We start from the raw sequence: 25,332 nt of genomic DNA on the forward strand, positions 1-25,332 counted from the left end.
ACCTCCTCCCATATAATCCTTTCCGCACTCACAGGTCCTCAGGGAAGAACCTATTGCAGTCACAGAGAACTAGACTGACAACTACTTCCCAGAGGATGTTCTCTGTTGCCGCTCCAAAAATCTGGAACGATCTGCTGGACGAGATCCGCCAATTAACATCTTTGGAGGCCTTTAAGAAGGCAATAAAAACGGAACTCTTCTGGTGGGCCTTCCCAAACTGACCCCCTATCTCACTCTCCACTTGCTCAAACTTGTTCCCCTCGAACTGATCTGTTTTCTGACTGATTTTATCGCCCAATGTTTGGGAATTGCTTTTAATGTTAATTTTAAGGGGGCAGGGGTGAAGGGGGAATTGGGAGTTCATTGTATTTTTATCTATTGTCTGTGTTCTTGATTTTATTGTTCTTTTTTGTATGCTGTTACCCACCTTAATCCAATACAGGGAGAGGCAGGATAATAATAATAATAATAATAATAATAATAATAAGGGCCTCAATCTACTTGACCTAAGCAGAGTAATTGAGGATAGAGGGTCTTAGAGATATCTCATCATGAGTTGGGACTGAATCAAAGACAGTTAACAACAACAAGGTACAGTATTATCTGAATGCTGCTATAATTCTGCAGTGTGGAGATTTACTAAGAGGTTAGCTAGCTTTAAATTGGAGTACGTGCTTATATGCCTTTTACTTGCCTCTACTCAACAGGGACCCCATGAATTTCAAAGTGTTTTCTTATGCAAGAAATACTCAGAGGTGATTTTGCCAGTTCCTTGAGCATTCACGTCCCACAGGGGAATTCGAGAACATTTATGAACATGTAGAAAAACGTTGGTCCCTGGGGGACCCCAAATATTTGGGCTTCTGTACCCTGGCCATGGTAAAATGTCACGGTTGACTGGTTTGCATTCAACCTTTGCTGATTTGTTCCAAGCCCAGCTATATGTAAAGGTAATAATTTGTATTTTCCCACGGTAGGAAAATACAAATAAAAATTATTATTATTATCCTGGCACTCCATCTTTTTCCTTAAAATGCACACGTTCTTTACCTTTACATATAGCTGGGCTTGGAACAAATCAGCAAATGTTGAATGCAAACCAGTCAACCATTACATGATGATACTTCCTTCTTGCTCCCCCCAAACAGGCAGATCACCGCATCCCAAAAGCATGGCTACTGCACCACCATTGTATATGGAATTAAATAGAGTAGGAAAGTCCAGCTGACAGAAAACATCAGGTAAGGACATTTTATAGAATCCTATAGCTGTCCCTTAGAAAGCAGCATGTGTGAGGTCTGTATGGCCACTGTGTAAAGAGACATACACAGAAAGAATAACCTTTTTTTCCATTTTGCTTTATTATTATTTCTCCCTTCCAAAATAGATATCACAAGCACAAAACAGAAATAATTTATGTTTGCTGAAAGACATAATGAAGTTCTTCAAGGGGTTCATTTTTTCTTTCCTGAAACAGAAACAGAAGGATATTGTTTAGGAGATTGGAGATCAGTAGTTGTTCTTCTCAAAGGCATAAAACAAATAGATCTACATCAATATCTTCAGACAAGATTAGTTCCAGGTTGCTACTCCCATAGTAATAGCCCATTGCAGCAAAAGAACAGCGTTGTAGCATCCTGATGGCCATGCTGAATCTGACTAAAAGCCTGACTAGTCCACAATGGGCAACCTGATGTCTGTGGGAAATCCACCAGCCAGACATGAGAGGAATAACATACTTCCATTGAGTTACCACAAAAACTTTACATGTAATTCAGGAATCAGTGTCTAGTTCATTAAATATACACTTATCCTTCCACATTCGGTGGGGTTAGGGGCACAAGACCTCCCATGAATGTGGAAAAAAACCACAGATTAAAAAAAAAACATTAAGTTTTTACTTGAGATAACAGCTCACTAGAAATCTGTAGGTTCTCCAGTACAACTCTATGGTCAACATCTGCCAGACACTGACCATAGAATTGCGTTGGAGGAGCTGCAAATGCCTAGTGGAGTGTTTTCTCTAGGAATATCTAGGCCCTTAGTGCAACCTTTGGATAAAGTTGACCACAGAGTTGCACTGGAGGACCTAGATATTTCTAGAGAGAACATGTTAATAAAATCTATGAATAATCAATCTGCAAGAGTCAAAACCACAAACTTATTACTCCCTTATTCAGCAAAACCTGTTGTTGTTTTTCAGGTTGTAACTTCCTCTTCATCCTCTGCATTGACAATTAATTTGATTTTAAGAGCCAGTTTGATTGTTTCACTTATTTACCTCCAGTATAATCCTAAAGGCCTGATCCAGACTTTTTAGTATGTTTTATGCATTCACCCCAGCATGGGTATATGTGAAAACACTCATTCTGAAAATTAAATGCACTTTAAAGCCAGTGCACTAATCTCTTATGACACCTAGAATGGCAGAGGTATTTTTCAAGCTTTACTGTTGTTCTACTGTAGAGAGATATTGTAGCACATTTGAGACTAACTGAAAGAAAGAAGTTGGCAGTATGACCTTTCGTAGACTTAAGTCTGCTTCCTCAGATGCATTTGTTGTTCTACTGTACATGGAAAGCCACAATTAAGCTACAGTGACTTTAATCTCATCAGAAACAGACACAGCACAAGAAATTACCATATAATCTCTGAATCCTGTTCACATCATCATATGGAAGAGAGAAGGTATTTGGGTTCCTGTAGGAATAGTTAGGGTACATCAGGGCTCCAAGGACATTTGAATGATCCAGTCCCAAGGAATGGCCAAATTCATGTGCAGCAACAAGGAACAGGTTAGTCTCTAAACCACAGAGCACAAGAGAGAGAGGGGGAGGGAGGGAGGGAGAGAGAGAGAGAGAGAGAGAGAGAAGAGGGAGGGAGAGAGAGGTGTTTGTCAAATGAATGTTAAAGATATATGCTAGAATCCTGTATGAGCTACATAGGGGCAATCCAGACCACCCCAAAGGGACAGACTGGAGGCACCTAGTTTAACTCCAGAGGGACGCCACAGCAGCCAAACTGTGTGGTGTCCCTCTGGACCAAAAAGAACCCGCAAAAAACTGGGGTTTTTTTTGGCACTCTGGGATGACGTCACCAGTGCGCCACTGCATTTGTATCATGCACGCACACCATGTATGGACGGCATCATGTAAAGATAGTGCTGTCCATATGTATTAGAGTTCCAGAGCATGCAGTTGCCGTGTGCTCTGGAACCCTAATTTTGGCACCAGCATGGCACTTTTACCCTGTTTGTTTTGGGCCTCTGTTAAGTATCAGCTACTTAAGTAAGTAATCTTTCCTGGCCTGACTCCCCAAAATCTGACTGTAACTTCATTGATTCAAGTGTTAACAGAATGGACCTACCTCTCCCCATACAACTGATGCCTAGTAAAGTAGTTTTGGTAAGGACTTATGATTGTGGCTATAGTGTCACAATCATGGCTAAGTAGTGATCATTAATACAAAACAGTTACGCACGAATAACTGTTTTGTATTCTCGATAATGGATGTATGGATGCATGGATGATACCCTTCTTCCTAAACGTATAGATATGAAAATTTCTGCTGATTTTTAAGGCACAAAGTGAGAAGAATATTATGTGGGTAATACACTTTAAAAACTAGCTTCTGTTGTTGATTGCTGCTTTTAATATCTGTTTGACATTTATCATCATGGTTGCTATTTTATTACGGATTATTAAAGTTTGTAAAAGAAAGAGTTTCCCCTTGACACGAATGTCTAATCATAGCTGACTGTAGGGGCCAACGCTAATCTCCACTACTAAGCTGAAGAGCCAGCATTGTCAAAGATTTTATCAATGACTTGGATGACAGAATTGGGGGCATACTTATCAAATTTGCAGATGACACCAAATTAGGAGGAGTAGCTAATACCCCAAAGGACAGGATCAAAACTCACAACGACCTGAATAGACTAGAAAGCTGGGCCAATGCTAACAAAATGAAATTCAACATGGAGAAATGTAAGGTACTACACTTAAGGCAGAAAAATGAAATGGACAGATATAGGATGGGGGACACCTGGCTGAACGAGACTATGACCTTTATCGCATTGGCTCCTTCCGTTCCGTTCTGAGCATGGAACGGAAGGAGCAGGGACGAGTGCGGAATGAGTGGGGGATGGATTTTACCACACACACCCGTCCCTCATTCGTTCCGTTCCCCCTCTCTTCCGTTCTTAATCCGTTCCAGAGGGGGCAGTTTTTGAGAACTGTTCTGAACAGTTCTCAAAAAGTGTTCCCTCTGCAACAGAATGGGAACAGAAGAGAGGGGAAACAGAACGAATGAGGGACGGGTGTGTGCGGTAAAATCCGTCCCTCACTCGTTCTGTTTCCTGCCGGGCCGTTCCTAAAGCCCAATGCGATAAAGCTCTATGTGTGAAAGGGATTGCAATTTTAGGCTGCATCAATGTTTAGTGTTTAGATCAAGAGAAGTAATAGTGCCACTGTATTCTGCTCTGGTCAGGCCGCACCTGGAATATTATGTCCACTTCTGGGTGTCACAATTCAAAAAGGACATTGAGAAACTGGAGAGTGTCCAAAGGAGGGCGACTAAAATGGTGAAGGGTCTGGAAGCCATGTCCTATGAGGAACGACTTAGGGAGCTGGGGATGTTTAGCCTGGAGAAGAGAAAGTTAAGAGATGATATGATAGCCTTGTTTAAATACTTGAAGGGATGTCATATTGAGGAGGGAATAAGCTTGTTTTCTGCTGCTCCAGAGAACAGGACCCAGAACAATGGATGCAAGCTCCAGGAAAAGAGATTCCATCTCAACATTAGGAGGAACTTCCTGTCAATAAGGGCTGTTCGACAGTGGAACACACTCCCTCGGAGTGTGGCGGAGTCTCCCTCCTTGGAGGTGTTTAAACAGAGAATGGATGGCCATCTGTTGGGGATGCTTTGATTGAGATTTCCTGCATGGCAGGGGGTTGGACTGGATGGCCCTTGTGGTCTCTTCCAGTTCTATGATCCCATGGTCATATGGCCAGCATGACTGCACAGAATGCTGTTACCTTTCCACCAAAGTGGTACCTATTTATCTACTTGCATTTGCATGCTTTCAAACTGCTAGGTTGGCTGAAGCTGGAACTAGTGATGGCAGCTCACTCTGTCATGCGGCACTTGGGCCTCAAACTGCCAACCTTCTGATCTTACGATCATCAGAATTAGCATTTTAATCACTAATCCACTGCGTCCCAGCTTAAGTTAGTAACCTATCATGTTATCGTAGGTGGCTCATGACAGTACTATGGGGGTGCTCCTCTGAAATCTGGGGGTAAACTCTTCTCCCTATTCATCCCCTGATCTACTCAGTACACGGTACACTGAAAGAAAGCATGGAAATACCTATAATAGTCCATCAATGCTTCTGAAGGAATACCTTACCTCTGTTGTATTCTGACCATTGCTCACTCTCATCAAAGTGAGCATCTCCTCCTAGGCCTGGTGCAGGAAAGTAAGCATGAGCCAAAGTTCCTCCTCTTCCATCAAAAGAGTTGCCATCTCCATGGGCTAATTTTGAAAGGAAATATAACTATCGTAAATGGAAAGAGAATAATTGTAAGAGTAAGCATAAGAGCACCATCATGGTGCAGTGGTTTGAGCATTGGAGTACAACTTTGGAGACCAGGATTTGAATGCCTGCTCAGTCATAGAAAATCCATTGGGTGACTTTGGGAAAGTCACAGTCTTTTATTCTTAGAGGAAGACAAAGACAAATTGAACAAATCTTGTTGAGAAAACCCTGTTTACCTTAAGGTTGCCATAAGTCAGAGATTAGTTAAAGGAAAACAATATCAACAAAATGGAAAAAAATTAGTGACATTAGATAGAGAATCATAAAGTGTAGCAAGTAGCAAGTAGCAAGTACATTTCTATACTGCTTATCAGTGCACTAAAGCACTCCCTAAGCAGTTTAAAAAGTGTAAGCTATTTGCCCCCAACAATCTGGGTACTCATTTTAGCGACCTCAGAAGGATTCAAGTCTGAGTTGAGCTTGAGCCCTTTTGCTGGTATTGAACTTGCAACCTTATGGTTTTGGGCGAGTGGCTTCAGTACAGGCATTTAACCACTGTGCCATCAGGGTGCAGGGTATGGGAGTGTATGCTCCCTTTATGGCATAGACCCTCTGTACACATCATCTGAATGGTCCAAGACATTTTTTTCCACTAACAACAAGATGACTCTCCCCATGTATTCTATCTGCATAAAACAAAAGAGCTGACAGTTGAATTTTAGGAGATTATCGCATAGGCCCTGGGGAATGGGCCTGGTGCAGAACAGAAGGGGACAGGAAGATAACAGAATGGCATGGGGATATCACTTATTTTACTGCATTTACTCTGTTCCCTTCCCTTCCCACCCCCTTCCGTTCTGTGTCAGGCCTGTTCCCCAAGGCTCATGTGACAGGCTCCTTACTTTGATACAGAGCTTGCATGTGGTACTTTTCAATAATCACTTAGACAACATGGCCTCAGAGAGGAGGTGGAACTAAGGCAAGGTATGGAAGAGAAGGGAAGGGGTGCATCTTCACTGTAGTGCAATTTGATACCACTTTAACTGCCATGGCTCCATCCTACAGAGTCGTGGGATTTGTAATCTTATGAGGCACCATCATTCTTTGGCAGAGAAGGCTAAAGACTTTATTAAACAACAGATCCCAAGATTCCTTAGGTATGGAAATACAGCACATAAATTGAGGTCAAACTGCATTATTTCTGCAGTGTAAATCTACTGTAACAGGAGAATAATGGTTGCTGATAGACCAAGTTGGAAGTAATATGAGCAGCTTAACCAGAGCTTGGATTACAGCTCCCAGAATCCTTCAGCTAACAAGGCTAACCTATCCCCTGCCAGCTTGGCTGAAATCATTAGTTATTTGTTCATTTAAATATACATTTAAATGAATTTCAAAAGATACCTTCTTTCTAATTTTCCCTCAAATTTTGAATGCATATGATTGCCAGAATCAAAGCTGGAGATGTGTCTTTTTTCCTGTAATGGTTGTGTAGAAGCAGGCATTTCAGTAGATGTTGCTTGTCATTCAACCAAGTAACAAGCAGAAGATGCTGAAATTCCCTCTTCAAGACAATTGCTAAAGTTACAACAGCCTTCTTCAATCTGGCAACCTCAATTGGAACGAAAAGTGGGAAACATGAAAGCTATTAGGTAACTAGTTTCTGAATTAGAGGTACAGATTAAGTACATTTGTATCAGAACTCATGAAGACTGAATTATATCCCCCTTTTCTTATGTAATTAGCTGAGACAATTCTGTGATGATTCCCACACACTTCCAAATCATGCATTAGAAAAAGCTACACTCTCAATCTCACTGTGAACTGTGCTGTTGTTTTTTCATAAACAGTTGGTAAACAAGGAGAGACTTACCACCATATGCAAACCAAATTTCAATATCAGCAGGCCTTGATGTTCTCCTGAACTGCAATGGAGTGACATCACTCCATACCTTGAAGGCTTTAGCTATCACCTCACGCACCTTAGCTGGCTGCATATCTGGGGTGTAGTTATTAATCCTTCGAGGAAAATGTTAAAAAAGAGAATATTCAGTGACTGGGACTTTTGGTATTTCACAAACAAAGAGGCAAACCAAAAAGAGTTGAAATACAACTAACCTGTAAGTGAGCACATTTTTCGTCCATCTTACTGTACCTCTGCGGTTTTCTGCGACATCTGGTACTCCACACCGAGGTTGCTTCATGACATTGAGAGTTTCTTTGTCCATTTTCCCTGTGACTTTCAAATGGAAGAATTTTTGCATGTCCCTGACCCGTTCTTCCAGGCTATGGTGGGACGCCTTATCAACTGATGGGAAAAACCTGTCAAGGTAATCCTAAACAAGGAAAAAAGAGGTCACTTTATATAATTTCCCCTAATCTCTTGAAAGGGATGCTTCAATGACGTGGAGATTGGGAAGAGGTCCGGGATACTGCTATTATTAATATTTAAATTTAAATAGTATGTTTGCTTAATTTATATATCACGTCAAGGGACCTAATGCAGCTCATAGCAATGATTAAAAAGTTGAAAAAACAATTGAGCTACCCTATTAAAATGCCACTAATTTAAAATACACCAAAGGAAAGCGTTAGGATATGATTTACATCGAAAAGTACAGTATTGATATTACATACCTGTAGGAGCTTCCAAACCTCAGTAGTTGTTTCTGCAGCTATTGGAATGGCAAAGCTGTAAGGCAGGAGAAGTACAGAGCAGATTAGGAAGTAGTTCATTGTGAACCTTCTTGAAAATAACTTATTAACTAATGGAGGAGTAAATTTTCCACCTCTGATATCTACCCAACAGAGACGGCATGTTTATATACAGCCATCTAGCATGTAGTGGTATCCCCCTTATGACTCATTGGTCACATTGCTTGTATGTGCTTTTGGAAATTTGTGTAATATTTTCAGTGTTATAATCCTGTAATGTGTGGAAAAAATGTGAAGTGGTGCATTTTCAAAATTTACTCATGTCAGTTTAGTATAGGAAGTAGTCTACATCATTTTCCTTCAGTGTCATCTGCTAAAGCCACAGAATATTGAGAAGGCAACTTCCTTAAATTTTGCTGCACATCATTCATTTGCTAGAAAGACTGGTTGCTATTTCCTTAATGAGAACTAATGATGTGGGAATTGTAGAGGTGATAGGGTTTATGATTTTTCCATTGTGTTTGAATGTGATACCCATCTGAGATTGGGGAATGGGACACACAGACACACACTTGCCATATAAGTCTTCACCTTTGAAATAATTTCATAAGGTTTTTCCTGAGAATAGAAGAAATCACAAGAGTTTTGTGCACTTTTTAATGGCTCATGGAGGAGGAATTGTCTACACTTGCTCTTAGCCAAAAGACCGAGAAGCAATAGGGAAGAATTTTCAATTAAACATTCATTTGCGGCAGAAAACTTTTCATGCAAACTCTCAACATTTTGTGCAGATGGGTTTCTTTTTTGCACAGTCTTGAAATACAAATAAAAAAACAAAACAAATCCAAATATGTACAGTATGTGGTCATTATGCTGAGATGTCCCAATTTCTTGAAACACTCTTTCTTGTCAATGACAAGAAAACTGGTGTCTTTGACACTTGCAGACACAATTACAAGGAGACACAGATGGAAGAGATGTGATTCATATGCGTGTGTGTGCCTGCTTTACAGATTCTAGCTTGCTTTGGCTCAGAATCTAACAATAGCTACACATTTTTGATTTGAAGAATTTACCCAAATTTGAACATTTCATATTTTTAGTGGAAAGAATTCAAGATTTTAAGAAGTTGAATGTGGGAGAAACACAGACGAAAGTCTGGAGGCCCAGTCACACCACACAATTATAGTGTTATGATTACATTTTAACTGCCACGGAATCCTGGAACAGCCAGTTTAGGGAGGAGCATTTAGAAATCTCAGCCATAGCGCTCTAGTGCCTCACTAAACTACAAAATCCTGGATTCCATAGGATGTTGCTGTGGCAAATGATGTATTGTAGAATATAGCATTGTGTTTGTGCATTGCAAATGGGCCCTAGATTTCAGTCCCCAGGCATTTCCATACTGAGCTAAAATCACCACCTCTCTCTCTCTCTCTCTCTCTCTCTTTTCCACCCTGGAGAGCCCTCTCATCTTTAACACCTTTAACAGGTCTTTTCCATGCCAAGAACAGCAGTACTTGCTGAATTTGGCTGATGGAGACAGAAGCAAGAGTTGTTTTAATTAACTTTTTTTGGTCAAGTTTACTAAATTTGCAGATTTGAAGCACACAAGCCTTCCAGTTGAGATTTATGTAATATGAAGGCAGAAGACACAAGAATTAACATATGATATTTAACCATGTCTAATTCTTTTTGGGTTTAGAACAGACCAAGGTTGAGGAAAGTGCAGCCTTTTAACCTCGCTTTTGGATGGTTTTTGGCCCCAAACCATATAGCCAATGCAGAAATATGGAAAATAAATTGCCAAAAAAAAAAAAAAAACAAAAAAAAAGGGAGGGGGGGAATATCACATCCAGTTGCAATTTTGAAAATGACTTTGAAGAAAAAGGGAAGTATTTTGGGATGAATCTGCATTATAGGAATAATGCCATTTGACACAATTTTAACTGCCAGGGCTCTGTCCTACACAAACATGGGATTTGTAGTTTGGTGAGCCACCAGCTGTCTTTGACAGAGAAGGTTAAAGACTTTTTAAAATGAAAAATCCCAGGATTCCATAAGGATGGAGATATAGTGCTCAAAGTGGTGTAAAACTGCATTATTTCTAGAGTGTAGATACACACTTGGTCTGCTGAGATGTATCTGGCCTGCAGGGAGGAGATTGGCCCTTTTTACATTTTACATCCACCCTCAAACAGGTCAAATTGTTGCCTAACAGGGCTACATTAAATTGGGACCAAAACAGTTCCTAAACTTATCCTAATGTAAAACCATGGAGGCTTCTCTTGAGAGATTCAGTGTTCACTACCTAACACGGTGGGTTGTGACCACACAAGTAGCAGAGGCATCTTGGACCTCAGAAGAAGTACCTTTGTCTGTGACTAATGTCATAATTTTTAATTTTTCCCCTCCTGTATGATTTTTAATACCTTTGCCTGATGAAGAAGCCAATGGAGCTTTGAAAGCTTGCCCCATATATTTTCTGCATCTTGGTTGTCAGAAGAAAGGTATCACTGGCCCAAGACAGATGGGTGCTTTGTGGTGTGGCGACAGCGATTCTAGGGTTAGGGACCACGCACCAATGGCATGGTCCCTAACCCTAGAATGTCAGGGCGATGGCTTCTTGGTGGCCTCCCGTTCACACGGGAGCCGCCATGATGACTCTGCCGCTGCGCAGAATCCCCATGGCTGCGCGGGGAAGTGACGTCATAAGGGCTGCAACACAGCCCTTATGACATCACAGGAAGGAGCTGCATTTCTCAGCTCCTTCCTAGAGTGGACCATTCTCACAGCAACCACATGGCCATGGGAATGAATCTGAGGAGAAAGCGGCCACCCCTTTCTCCTCTGCTTCTCAGTGGCCCAGAAAAACACTGGATTGGGGCCGCAGGGCTGCCGATGAGGCTGCCCTGGTCCCAATGCAGTGTGAAAATGGGCAGCTGCAAGCTGCCTCTTTGGTGCTTGTCTGTACAGCACCACTGTTTTGTAGATTTAGAGCCACCTTATGTTTGCTTCCAAATGTCATGCTGAAGGACCTAGAGATTCCTAGACAGAACACTTCTCTAGGCATTTGTAGGTCTTCCAGTGCAATTTTATGGTCAACCTCCAGCAGATATTGACCATAGAGTTGCCCTGCAAACCTAAATGAAGCACTGACTAACTGACCTACATAAGAAAACTCCCTGGAAGAATTGCACATTAAAAGTCTGCTTAAGCAAAAAAGACTTTGCCTGATGGTGAAAGGAGAATGGGAAGGTGCCAGGCTAGTCTCTTGGGAAGGGGCTTTTTTAAAAATGTAGCTGAGTGATTATTTTAGTTGCTTCTAAGAAATTAAAGATTTACTTTTAAAAACCACACCCATCTCTCTTGATACTCTAACAATGAGAACCAGTAACATCTCACGCTCTATTCCTTCTCCCCATTCAGTCTATCAGCGGTATGTGTAAAGTCCAATCGGAAAATTAGTAATGAGAATTTCATTATGCACTTTAGCACAACATACAGTTTAAAATCAGAATTATTTGGATCTGGGGACACAATAAAGGATCGGCCAATGTAAAGCATGGATGAAGATCAGGTTACTGAAAGCATAACACTATATTGATTGCAAAATTTTGGAAGAAGCAGAAGTTACCATCTAAAGAAGAATGGACAAGGAAATGGTGGCAAAGAATGTGAATGACTAACTCTACGTGATTATAAAAGACAATAGGGAAATATAAGAAGAATGGGGATCAAGCTTGGAGAAATAGTGTTCTTTTTTAATATTTGGAAAAGGTGAAATTTTGAGAATATAAAACAGACATTATAATACTGTAAAAGAGAAATTATAAGAAGGAGAATTTGGACACAGTTTTCTTTTACAATTTTTGTTTCCAAAAGAAATGGAGCTGATAGATGTATTATAATTTATTCCTGTGTAGCAGGGAAGCAATGCAATTGTTTTAATGTTTGAGAAAGCTTCCTTGGGCCCCTGCTACGAGAAAGGTGGCATATAAAATAAATACATTTTTGCTCTGTGAATACATTTGTGACTGTTTCACAGCCCCATTATAGTAATAGTTCAGAACCAAAATAACCTTAAAAAAACAAGCAAGCATACTTCTTCTTGTTGTTGTTGTGTGCTTTCAAGTTGTTTCTGACTCATGGTGACCCTATCATGGGGTTTTCTTGGCAAGATTTGTTCAGAGGAGGTTTGCCATTGCCTTCCCCTGAGAATGAGAGTATGTCACTTGCCCAAGGTCATCCAGTGGATTTCATAGCTGAGCTGAGAATCAAACCCCGATTTCCAGAGTCATAATCCAATACTCTTTACTGCATCAATTAAATAATTTTACATTCTCTTACTAGAATTTGTCTCTACCAGCATGATTGATTCAAATTTTCAGTGACTGAACTTCAACTGAATCTAGACATGATATAGGAGTTCTTCTATTCAGCATCTCTTTCTATTTATAAAAAGGGAGTGAGGGGGATTTGGATTGGGACTAGCATGCCCAGTGGGGCCTTCCTCCCCTGTGCTGTGACTCTTATGCTGTTGGCCTTCCCCTGCCCCTGAGCTACTATCAGATGCCAAATAAAAGGAAGTAAATGGCAACAAGATAGGGTCTTTACAATGGTGGCACCTCTTTTATGGAATGCCCTTGCCAGAGAGACTCACTCTGGTATTTTTTTCAGGGCCAGATAAAGCCCTTTTTATTCTACCAGGCAATTGAAAAAGTGCTTCTCAGCACTTTTTTGTTTGTTTGTTGTTAACCACCCTTGAGTCAATCTCGACTCATGGCGGATGACACATCTCCTATGGGTGAGAATCTCCAAGATTCCCTGTCCTCCACTGCTCTGCTTAATTCCTGCAAAGTCATATCCTTGACCTCCTTAATAGAGTCCATCCATCTAGTATGTAGCCTTCCTCTCTTTCTACTTTCCTCCATCTTTCCTAGCATTATTTCTTTTTCAATGAGTCTTCCCTTCTCATGATGTGTCCAAAGTACAACAGCCTAAGTTCTGTCCTCTTGGCTTCCAGGGAGATTTTTGGCTTGATCTGCTCTAGGGCCCATTTGTTTGTCTTTTTGGCCATCCATGGGATCTTCAGCACTCTTCTCCATCTCAAATGAATTGATTTCCTTCCTATCTTCTTTCCTAACTGTCCAGCTCTCACATCTATACATGGTAATAGAGAATACAATAGCTTGTATGATTCTAACTTTTGTGCTCAGTTGTATATCTTTGCATTATAGGATCTTTACTAGTTCTTTCATAGCTTCTCTCTGATTTCCTTGTTGCAGTCCCCATTCCTATCAATATTTGATCCCAGGTAAGAGAACTCTTTTACTATTTTTATTTCCTCATTTTCTAGTTTGAATGTGTGTAAGCCATTCAGTCAAAACCACAAGGTTGCGAGTTCAAGACCAACAAAAGGGCCCAAGCTCGATTCAGGCTTGCATCCTTCCGAGGTCGCTAAAATGAGTACCCAGACTGTTGGAGGCAAATTAGCTTACTTGCTAATTAGCGTACTTGCTGTTCACCTCTATGATCTTTGGAATAGCGGTATATAAATAAAACAAATTATTATTATTATTATTATTATTATTATTATTATTATTATTAAGTTATCTGTGGTCATTCTTTTTGTTTTCTTTATCTTCAACGGTAAGCCTGCCTTAGCACTTTCTTCCTTGATCTTCATTAGTAATAGTTCCGGGTTTGTGAGGTTTTCTGCTAGTATTATGGTGTCATTTGCATATGTTAGATTGTTGATATGCCTTCCTCCTATTTTCACTCCTCCTTCTTCCATGTCCAATCCTGGTTTTCATATAATATGTTCAGCATATTAGGTGAATAAAGTAGGGTGATTAGATCTGTTTGACTCCTTTGCCAATTGGGAAACATTCTGTTTTTCTGTGTTCTGTTCTGACAGTAGCCTCTTGTCCTGAGTACAATTTTTTCATCAGGACTATCAGATGTCTTGGCACTCCAATGTCTTTAAGGGCAATCCATAGCCTTTCATAATCTATGCAGTCAAAAGCTTTGCTATAGTCTGTAAAGCACATGCTGATTTTTTTTAATTCCCTGGTGCACTACATTGGTCATGATATGTTTGTAATGTGGTCCCTAGTACCTCTTCCTTTCCCGAACTCTACTTGCATCTCTGGGAGTTCTCTCTCCATGTACGGTTGGAGTCTATGGGGCTAAACAGACTGCATAAAATGCCGACATTGGGATGGAGTGGTGGCGTGGCAACCACATGCCACATGCCCCAAATCTGCCCCAATGCCAGCATCATACTGCCTGCCCGAATGCACAGCAGGTGTCATCATGCCACTTCTTTGGTACAGCATTTAGACTCGCTGTGCCAAAGAAATGCAGAAAAGCCATGGTGGCAAGCCATGGTGGCACCCTTTTGCCTCTCTAAAAAGGAGCATCATTTTGCTGGTTCTTGTTGATGCAGCAAAGTGTCAGACTGGGCCTGCAGCGTGGAGTTGCTGTGGGCCCGATCCAGTGCTGAAAGGGGCAGTGTTAAGCTGCCACTTCAGGGCCATCTGTTTTGTCCCAAAATTGCAGAATTTTGAGCATAAGTTTGCTGATGTGGGAGATTAATTCTAAGGTCCTATAATTGCTGCTGTCTTTTGTGTCTCCTTTTTTTGTGGATGGGGATGTATATTGATAATTTCTAATCTGTTGGCCATCGTTTTGTTTTCCATGTCTATTGACATTTGTTGGTTAGCCCTGGTGTTGATTCTGCCAGTGTGGATTGGAGCAGTTCGATTGGAATATCATCTGTTCCTGGTGATGTGTTTTTTTGCCTTTTCTCTTATTGCAGCTTCCACCTCACTTTTTTTAATTTGGTGCTTAACTTCATATGGCTCTTTGTTCCATGTGTCATTTATTTTATAATCTCTTTTATATACATCTTCTGTGTATTGCATTCAATGTCTTTTTATTCCTTCTTTTTTTTTTAAATTAATTTCCCAGCTCTAGTCAAATGGAGAAAAAGGAAGATCCAGTTTATGGATCTAATTTGTATTTCCCCCCCTTCAATCGTATTTTGATGAGTTATATAAGTTTCCTTTTATCAGTCATTAAAATCCCAACCTTGTTTTTCCCTGTATTCTTTGACACAGTCCCAATTTTTTTTATAATCTCTTTTGTTGGCTCATTTTTCAGTAGACTTGTGAGTAGACCCATGTCCATATTTTCTCTGATCTTCAATATCCATTTTTCCTTAGTAGGTATTTGCGAATTTCCCCAATATTTGGCATACAGAATTCTCACTGATGTGACCATGTATATTATGAGTTTAGATAGTCTTCTATTATTAGTGTAAATCTTATCAAATATCATATTAAGTAGGAAGAGTTGAGGGTCTAGGGATAGGGTAATATGTAATATCTGGACCATCATTTCATGTATCATTTTTATTCCTTCTTGGTCTTAAATTATGTTATTTTTATTGTCATAAAGCATCCTGGTCCTTGGTTTGAAATGTCCTTTGATTTCCTGTACCTTGTGGAATGGGTCTCTTGCTCTCCACTTTTCATTGTTGTCTTCTATTTCTCTGCATTGGTTGTTGGAGTAGTTTTCTTTATCTTTTTGCACTAGCCATTGTACTGTTGCGTTCATAGTTCTTAGTTTGTTTCCTTTTGTTTTGCTTCTCTTCTTTCCTTTGTTGCTTATAACCTTTTATCTATCATTGATGGTTTCTTCTCTTTCTTTTGTCTACTAGGTGTGTCTGTCTACATTCTTGTTTTATTATGTCCCTGGCTTCACACCGTAGTTCTGTTTCTCAGTTGATGATGCTTAGTAGTGCAAATCTGTTCCTTTTATTGTTGATAAATTCTGATGAGATATTGTTTAGATCATATTTTGGTATGATCTGATTTTGTTTTCTTCTTGAGTTTTACTCTTATTTTTGATATGAGTAATTTGTGATCTGTGCCACAGTCGGCGCCTTGGCCACCAGTATGGAATTTCACCATATGGATTACAATACAGTAATAAACTATCTAAGGGTGGTTTGGAAGGGGGTGGTAGAAAATCTTCTCTTGAGGGTGTAGCTTCTAAAATAGTCAGCTGAATACAAATTGTTCATCTAACAATAGATAACCTAAGAGTTGAAAAAAGCTTGCCTTTGCTCTGAACTACTATTTGTTTCCTATTGGATGAATATGGAATCTAATTATGTACACACAACTTCTTTTGCAGAACAATAAGCTTCCTTTGCAGAACAGTCACTTATAACAACAAAGCAGAAGTCCAGTTCTGTGCCAAGTTCTTCTGGATTGCATTTCTTGCAACTGCAATCTCATTCTGTTAAAAACATAACACACAGTAGGAGCAGCACAAAGCTAGTCCAGCAATATGCCACTATTTATTGTGGTTGTTGTGTGTCTTAAAGTCAATCCAATTTATGATGACCCTAAGACGAAACTATTATGGAGTTTTATTGGCAAGAGTTGTTCAGAGGAGACAGATAAAAACAAGCTCATTGGCTTGGTAGACTATGATCCCCAGAATAGTCAATTAACTTATAATAATCCATTGAGCAAGTCTGCCAATCTTTCCCTCCTCCCTGCCTTTAATTCTCTCACTTCCTTGCTTCTTTAAGGACAAAGGAAATATGTGCTCTTATATCCATCCGTAAGCAAAAATATATGTGTGTGTATGAGCCTTTAAGTGGCAAAGTGGTTTGAGTGCTGGACTGTGATTCTGGAGACCAGGGTTTCATGACCAGCTTGGCCATGGAAACCCACTGGGTGACTTTGGGCAAGTCACACTCTCTCAGCTTCAGGGGAAGGCAATAGCAACCTCATCTGAACAAGTCTTGTGAAGAAAACCCCATGATGTTGCTGTAAATTGGAAACAACTTGAAGGCACACAACAAACAAAACAAACAAAAATAGAGGGATGAGTCTACTAAATTCTGCAAAGATAAGGCTTGCAGCATACCCATACTATACACATGTAGAACTTTGATACCACTTTAACATATATGTTTTCTTCCTATGGAATCCTGGGATTTGTAGTTTGATGAAATAGTAGAATTTTCTATCAGAGAGCTCTGGGGCTACACAAAATGACAAATTTCAGATTTCAGTTGATGGAGCCAAATACTAACCAGGGCTGACCTTTCTTAGCTTCCAAGATAACTAACCAGAGTCTTTCTTCTCGTCATCTTCCCATATTCTCCTCAACTGTTCTCTAGGGATGAAGCCATTCAGGTGTGAAAATGCAACCAGCTCCTCTTTGCAGTAAGAAACAGGTGGTAAAGTGTCTGAGAAATGACTAAAAACTGTTTGGTTTTTAATCAGTTAATCAATTAATGAATGAAAATCTGAAGATGCTGAAGGTCTCTTTCAAATCTAATGGGGGTCAGTGTATTACTGGCACCCAGTGGGGGGGCTTTGGGGGCAGGGGCTTTGGGGTGGAGCCAAAAGAGGCCCCTCTGTCCTTGCACCACATGGCTTTATCTAACAGTAAAGCCACGCAGGGCAAAGACTGGAACGTTGGGTCCTCTGCCTACCTGCCCTGTGAGGCTTGAAAATGACGCCTTCCAGGGCAGGGATGGGGAGCACCAGTCCTCTGCCTCTCTCTGCCTTCAGTGGTGTCACCCGGTGTGGCCTGCACTCCTCACCACCCTAGTGATGCTACTGGTGGATATCACTTTCACAGTGGCATCACTAGGTGGGTGCAGGGGATGCAGACTGCACCAGGTGCCACCATAAGGAAAAACGACACCACTGCTCCTCCCCAAATCTGCTTTTGGCAGAAACAGGCCATTTATGAACATGTAGAAAAACCTTTGTCCCCATATTTATCCTTGAGGGACCCCAGATATTTGGGCTTCTGTACCCTGGCCATGGTAAAATGTAATGGTAAATAGGAGTTTGCATACAACCTTTGCTAATTTGTTCCAGGCCCAGCTATATGTAAAGATAAAGAACTTGTGTGTTTTAAGGAAAAAGGTAGAGCAACAGGACGATCCTTCTTTCTTGCACCCCCCAAAGAGGCAACCCACCGCATCCCAAAAGCATGGCTACTGCACCACCATTATATCTGGAATTAAATGGAGGTTGAAGTCCAGCTGACAGAGGATAACATCAGGTAAGGACATCTTATAAAATCTTATAGCTGTCCCTTAGAAAGCAGCATGTGTGAGGTCTGTATGGCCACTGTGTAAAGAGACATACACAGAAAGAACTTTTTTTTCCATTTTGCTTTATTATGAAAAGAAGAGTTTTTTCTCCCTTCCAAAATAGATACCACAAGCACAAAACAGAAATAATTTATGTTTGCTGAAAGACATAATGAAGTTCTTCAAGGGGTTCATTTTTTCTTTCCTGAAACAGAAACAGAAACAGAAGGATATTGTTTAGGAGATTGGAAATCAGTAGTTGTTCTTCTCAAAGGCATAAAGCAAATAGATCTAAATCAATATCTTCAGACAAGATTAGTTCCAGGTTGCTACTCCCATAGTAATAGCCCATTGCAGCAAAAAGAACAGTCTTGTAGCATCTTGATGGTCATGTTGAATCTGACTAACAGCCTAGTTCACCATTTTCTTCATACAACCTGATGTCTGTGGGAAGTCCACCAGCTAGACACGAAAGGAATAGCACACTCCCATGGAGTTAGCACAAGAACTTTACACAGAGAGTTCATTATATATAGTTTGATTTATGCAAACTCATATAGTACAAATCATTTATTAATCACAGGTTCAACAAAAGCCTTTGTTGTTTTTCAGGTTACCTCCTCCTTCTCCTCAGCAATGACAATCAATTTGATTTTAAGAGCCAGTTTGTTTATTTCTACTTATTTCCCTCCAGCATAATCCTAAAGCCCTGATCCAGACCCATTAGTAAGTTTTATGTTGATATTAAGTAGCTTGGGGTTGAGGCATGCAATCTGTAAACATGCCTTGTACTCTCTATCTTGTGGACGTATATATGGTCTGGAAACCATGCCTTATCAGGAGGGACTTAGCAAGCTGGGAATGTTCAGCCTGGAAAACAGATGGTTAGGTGATGTGACAGCCTTGAATAAGTCTTTGAAGGCATGTAATATTGAGGATGCAGCAAGCTTGTTTTCTACTGCTTCAGAGAATAGGACCCAGAACAATGGATGCAAGCTACAAGAAAAGAGATTTAACCTAAACGTTAGGAGGAACCTCCTGACAGTAAGAGCTGATTGCAGTGGAACATGCTCCATTGGAGTGTGGTGGAGTCTCCTTTGGAGATCTATAAACAGAGAATGGATGTCCATCTGTCGGGTATGCTTTGATTGGGAGTTCCTGCATGGCAGGGGGGTTGGACTGGATGGCCTTTGAGGTCTCTTCCAACTCTATGATTCTAGGATTCTATAGAGATACAGTCCACTTATGTATGCATTATATTGTTCTGAATGAGGGTTCTTTCATATATTGGGTAGATTAATATGATGACAGTCATGTCTCAAAAATGACCTAGTTTGGAAAAAGACCCAAGTAACAAGGCAGCTTTAAGTCTCTTCTGCTCTTCCAAAGCAGAAAGAATTTAACTGAGGCTTGGTAAAGGACTGAAAAGTTACTTTTTGGACTATGGCACCTAGAAAGGCAGAGGGATTTTTCAAGCTTTACTGCTATTCTCCTGTAAATGGAAAGTAGACATCACCACTGAGGTACAGTGACTTTACTCTCATAAAAAACAGACACCGCACAGAGAAATTACCATATAATTTCTGAATCCTTTTCACATCATCATATGGAAGGGAGAAGGTATCTGGGTTCGTGTAGGAATAGCTAGGGTACATCAGGGCTCCAAGGACATTTGAATGTTCCAGTCCCAAGGAATGGCCAAATTCATGTGCAGCAACAAGGAACAGGTTAGTCTCTAAACCACAGAGCACAAGGGAGAGAGAAGGAGGGGGTAGGGGGTAGAAAGAGTGTCAAATGAATGTTAGATATATGCTCAAATCCTCTATCAGATGCTTAGTTATGTATCAGCTACTTAAGTGAGTAATCTCTCCTGACCAGACTCCCCAAAATCTGATGGAAGCATCATTGCTCCAATTGTTAACAGAATGGATCTCTTTCTCCCCATATAGCTGATGCCGAGTGAAATAGGGTGGGGAAGGACTTATGATCATGGCAACAAGGATTACAATTATGGCCAGGTAGTGATCATGAATATGAAACAGTTAAGGATGAATAACTTTGTATTCCCAATGATGGATGGATGATACCCTTCTTTCTAAAAGTATAGATATGAAAATTTTTGCTCCCTAATTTTATGCACAAATTAGAAGAGTATTTTGTGGGTAATACCCTTTAAAAACTGGCCTCTGTTGTTGATTGCTGCTTTTAATATTTGTTCGGCATTTATCATCATGGTTGCTATTTTATTATTGATTATTCATTATTAACTGATCGTGTTTATCATAAGTGGCTTATAACAGTATCATGGGGGGAGGGGCTCTAAAATTTGGGGGTAAAGTGCTTTATCCCTGATTTACTCTGTACACTGGAAGATGGCATGGAAATACCTATAAAGGTCCATCAATGCTTCTGAAGGAATGCCTTACCTCTGTCATATTCTGACCATTTTTCACTCTCATCGAAGTGAGCATCCCCTGCTAGGGATCCTAGGCGTCGTAGAGGATAGAAAGCATGAGCCAGAACATTGTCTTCTACAGTTCCTTTTCCATCAAAAGGGTAAGGATCTCCATGGGCTAAATTTTGAAAGGAAATATACAGTAACTATTGTAAGAGGAAAGAGCATAAGTGTAAGAGAGCCAGCATGATGTAGTGATCAGAACATTGGACACGACTCTGGAGACTGGCTCAGCCATAGAAAGCCATTTGGTGATCCTGAGAAAACCACACTCTCTCAGTCTCACAGGAAGGCAAAGACAAATCCCCGCTGAACAAATTTTGCCAAGAAAACCTTGTAATAGATATGCCCTATTTGCCTTAAATCAGAAATTACTTAAAGGTAAACAACATAAACAAAATGGGAAAAATATAGTGCTATTAGATGCAGAACCGTAAGGTGCATGCTCGCTTTATGGCATACATGCTCTGTATCTTTATCATCAGAATTCTCCAAGACATTTCTTTTGCCTGAGATGGAACAAGAAGATGACCCTCCACCTGCATTCCAGTTGCATAAACCAACAGAACTGCCTGTTGAATCTTCAGTAAAGAGCTTGGATACATTACTTTCCCAAAATTGCTTAGCCAACATGGCCTCAGAGAGGAGGTGGAGCTAAGGCAGGATACGGAAGAGCAATAGCAGCTTCATTTATATACCGCTTTAATAAGCAGTCTCTAAGCAGTTTACAACTGTAAGCTAATTGCCCCTAACAAGCTGAACAATTGAGGTCATTTTAGAGACCTCAGAAGGATGCAATGCTGAGTTGACCCTTTGCCCCTGGCTGGGACTGAACTCACAACCTTGTGGTTTGTGAGTGAGTGGCAGCAGTACTGTCATTTAACCACTGTGCCACCAGGGCTTCAAAGAGAACAGAAGAGATGCATCTACACTGTAGAAATAATGCCATTTGATACCACTTTAATTGCCATGGCTCCATCCTACAGAATCCTGGGATTTGTAGTTTGGCGGAGAGAGCTAAAGGTCTTGTAAATCTACAAATCCCAAGATTCCATAAGATGGAGTAACAGCACATAAAACGATCTCAAATGGCATTATTTCTACAGTGTAAATGCACCCTAGAATAAACAGAATGGTGGATGCTGACTGACTAAATTAGAAGTAGGATGAGCAGCTTAACTAGAGTTTGGACTACAGCTCCTAGAATCCTCCAGCTAACATGGCCAAGCTTGCTTGAAATATACAAGGATATATTTGTTTAATTAAATACACATTTAAATGAATTTTAAAACATACATTCTTTCAAATTTCTTTCAATCCTCCCCCTCAAATTTTGAACAAATATGATTGCCAGAATGAAAGCTGGAGAGGTCTCCTGTGCCTGTAATGGTTGTGTAGAAGCAAGCATTTATCAGATGTTGTGTGTCGTGCAACCAAGTAACAAGCAGAAGATGCTGAAATGCCTTCTTCTAGGCAAGAGCCCTCTCCAGTTTTCATTCTGGCAGCTGGTAACTAGTGTTTGAATTAAAGGTACAGATCAGTGGTGTTTGCACCAGAACTGATGAAGACTGAATTCCATCCTCCTTTTCTTATGTACTTAGCTGAGACAATTCTGTGATGATTCCCGCACACTTCCAAATTATGCTTTAGAAAAAGTTACACTCTCAATTTCACTGTGAAAAAAAAATGTGTGCTGTTATTTCTCCCCCAAACAGTTGGTAAACAAGGAGAGACTTACCACCACTTGCAAACCAAATTTCAATATCAGCAGGCCTTGATGTTCTCCTGAACTGCAATGGAGTGACATCACTCCATACCTTGAAGGCTTTAGCTATCACCTCACGCACCTTAGCTGGCTGCATATCTGGGGTGTAGTTATTAATCCTTCGAGGAAAATGTTAAAAAAGAATATTCAGTGACTGGGACTTTTGGTATTTAACAAACAAAGAGGCAAACCAAAAAGAGTTGAAATACAACTAACCTGTAAGTGAGCACATTTTTCGTCCATCTTACTGTACCTCTGCGGTTTTCTGCGACATCTGGTACTCCACACCGAGGTTGCTTCATGACATTGAGAGTTTCTTTGTCCATTTTCCCTGTGACTTTCAAATGGAAGAATTTTTGCATGTCCCTGAGCCGTTCTTCCAGGCTATGGTGGGACGCCTTATCAACTGATGGGAAAAACTTGTCAAGGTAATCCTAGATCAGGAATTAAAAAAAGAGTTCACTTTATATACTTTCCCTCAGTCTCTTGAAAGGGATGTTTCAATAATGTCGAGAATGGGAAGAGGTCTGGGATATTGCTATTATTAATATTTATATTTAAAATAGTATGTTTGCTTAATTTATATATCACTTCAAGAGACCTAATGCAACTCACAGCAATGATTAAAAACGTTGGAATTCAGCAACTATGTTAAAATGTCACTAATTTAAAACAGTCCAAAGGGGAGCAAAAGCATAGCCATGATATGATTTACAGCTAAAAGTATTGATATTACATACCTGTAGGAGCTTCCAAACCTCAGTAGTTGTTTCTGCAGCTATTGGAATGGCAAAGCTGTAAGGCAGGAGAAGTACAGAGCAGATTAGGAAGTAGTTCATTGTGAACCTTCTTTAACACTCTGTATTATCTCTAATGGAGGAGTAATCTTTCCACCTCTGATGTCTACCAAGCTGAGACGGCATATTTATATACAACCAGCTAGCATCTAGTGGTAGTCCCTTGGTGACTCATTTGGTCACATTGTATATAATTTTGAGAATTTGTGTAATATTTTAAGAATTGGGATTTTGTAATGTGTGGAAAAATGTGAAGTGGTGCGTTTTCAAAGATTTATTCATGTCAGTTTATTATAGAAAATAGCCAACATCATTCTTCTTTGATGTCATCCACTAACCCAGAAAACATCGAGAAGACAACTTCCTTAAATTGTTATCAGCTTCGGCTGATACGCCAGCTGTGTCCTTTCGTGGAACTGGGGAACCTGGAAACTGTGGTATATACGCTGGTAACCTCATGATTCAACTTCTGCAATGCGCCGTACATGGCCTACTCTTGTGCCTAGTCTGGAAATTTCAGGGAGTTCAAAATATGGCAGCCAGGTTGGTGACTGGTAAAACCAGAAGTGACCATATAAAACATATTTTCAAATCATTCCACTGGCTCCCCAGTAGTTTCTGGGCACAGTACAAGGAGTTGGTAATGACCTTTAAAGCCCTTAATGGCTTTGGTCCAACCTATATATGGGATCACCTGCTTCCATACAATCCACCCCGCACACTCCTCAGGTCCTCCAGGAAGAATCTACTGCAGCCTATGAAAAGCAGGTTGGCTGCAGTTACCCAGAGGACCTTTTCTTCAACTGCTCCCAAATTATGGAATGGCCTGTCAGAGAAGATTCATCATATTACCTGTCTGGACAGCTTTAAAAAGGCTGTCAAGACAGATCTTTTTCAGCAAGTCTTTCCTGAATAGCGAACCCAGCCACCCATCAAAACGACCATCATATTGAATACCCTGTAACCTCGTTCTCCCTTCTCTGATTATTTAATGTTTTATTTAATTATTAATTAATTATTTAATAATTATTTAATTATTAAGTTATCCTCCCTCCCTAACTGTCATCTTTTGGCCTTTGAGGGAGAGAGAAGGCTGGCCCAGTACCATCAGGGGCTAGCCTGAAGACAGAGGCTCCTCCCTCCCTAACTGTCATCTTTTGGCCTCTGAGGGAGAGAGAAGGCTGGCCCAGTTCCATCAGGGGCTGGCCTGAAGACAGAGGCTCCTCCCTCCCTAACTGTCATCGTTCGGCCTCTGAGGGAGGGAGAAGGCTGGCCCAGTTCCATCAGGGGCTAGCCTGAAGAAGAAGAGCCCTCCCTCCGGTCCATCTGCCTTGGTCCAGGCCTCAGAGGGAGAGAAGAATGCTGGACCTGATTCCCTCCCCCCCCCTCACCATTCCCTTCTCCTTTTGTGTCGTGTCTTTTAGATTGTAAGCCTGTGGGCAGGGAACTGTCTGTTATCCCCTCTATTGTAAACCGCTCGGATTCCCAGTGATTGGGCGGTATATAAATAAAACCTATTATTATTATTATTATTAATTGATGTTTTAGGGGATAGAGGGAACAATTGGGATTACTGTTGTACTGTATGGATTTTTATTGTAAACTGCCTCCATCCTGACAGAGTGGCGGGGTAAAAATAAATTATTATTATTATTATTATTATTATTATTATTATTATTATTATTGAATTCAGTTGTACATCATTAATTTGCTGAAAATACTTGTTGATGTTTCCTTAAGGAAAACTTATGGGAGTGGGAATTGCAGAGGGGACAGGGTTCATGATTTCTCCCTTGTGTTTGAAGAAAATACAATAACCATTCAATAGCACAATTTCTCCCTTGTGTTTGGATACAATACAATAGCCACTTGAGATTTAGGGATGAGATACAGATACACACAAGTGGCATATTTATCTTCACCTCTGAAATAATTTCATAAGGTTTCTCCTGAGAATGGAAGAGTTTTTGTGCACTTTTTAGTGCC

At 40.4% G+C, this 25,332-nt stretch overlaps 2 protein-coding genes across 2 annotated transcripts; both read right to left on the reverse strand.

Annotated features, from left to right (window-relative positions):
- Positions 1 to 1,345: 1,345 nt before the first annotated feature.
- Positions 1,346 to 8,313, reverse strand: LOC121926769 (macrophage metalloelastase-like). Its single transcript, XM_042460030.1, has 6 exons — positions 8,177 to 8,313; positions 7,658 to 7,875; positions 7,413 to 7,558; positions 5,410 to 5,535; positions 2,642 to 2,803; positions 1,346 to 1,468 (listed from the first exon to the last, which is right to left on the reverse strand). Exons 1-6 carry the CDS (start codon positions 8,273 to 8,275, stop codon positions 1,455 to 1,457), a joined length of 765 nt encoding a protein of 254 aa, XP_042315964.1. The 5' UTR covers positions 8,276 to 8,313; the 3' UTR covers positions 1,346 to 1,454.
- Positions 8,314 to 18,490: 10,177 nt separating this feature from the next.
- On the reverse strand, positions 18,491 to 24,144 carry LOC121927245 (macrophage metalloelastase-like; the record flags this gene model as incomplete). Its single annotated transcript, XM_042460935.1, has 7 exons — positions 18,491 to 18,534; positions 19,903 to 20,064; positions 20,756 to 20,902; positions 22,523 to 22,668; positions 22,766 to 22,983; positions 23,290 to 23,344; positions 24,041 to 24,144. Coding segments are annotated over 7 exons (846 nt in total), but the record flags the coding sequence as incomplete, so codon positions are not given.
- Between the last annotated feature and the right edge of the window lie 1,188 nt (positions 24,145 to 25,332).

Source organism: Sceloporus undulatus, chromosome 3 (genome assembly GCF_019175285.1).
Source record: "Sceloporus undulatus isolate JIND9_A2432 ecotype Alabama chromosome 3, SceUnd_v1.1, whole genome shotgun sequence".
NCBI lineage: Eukaryota > Metazoa > Chordata > Lepidosauria > Squamata > Phrynosomatidae > Sceloporus > Sceloporus undulatus.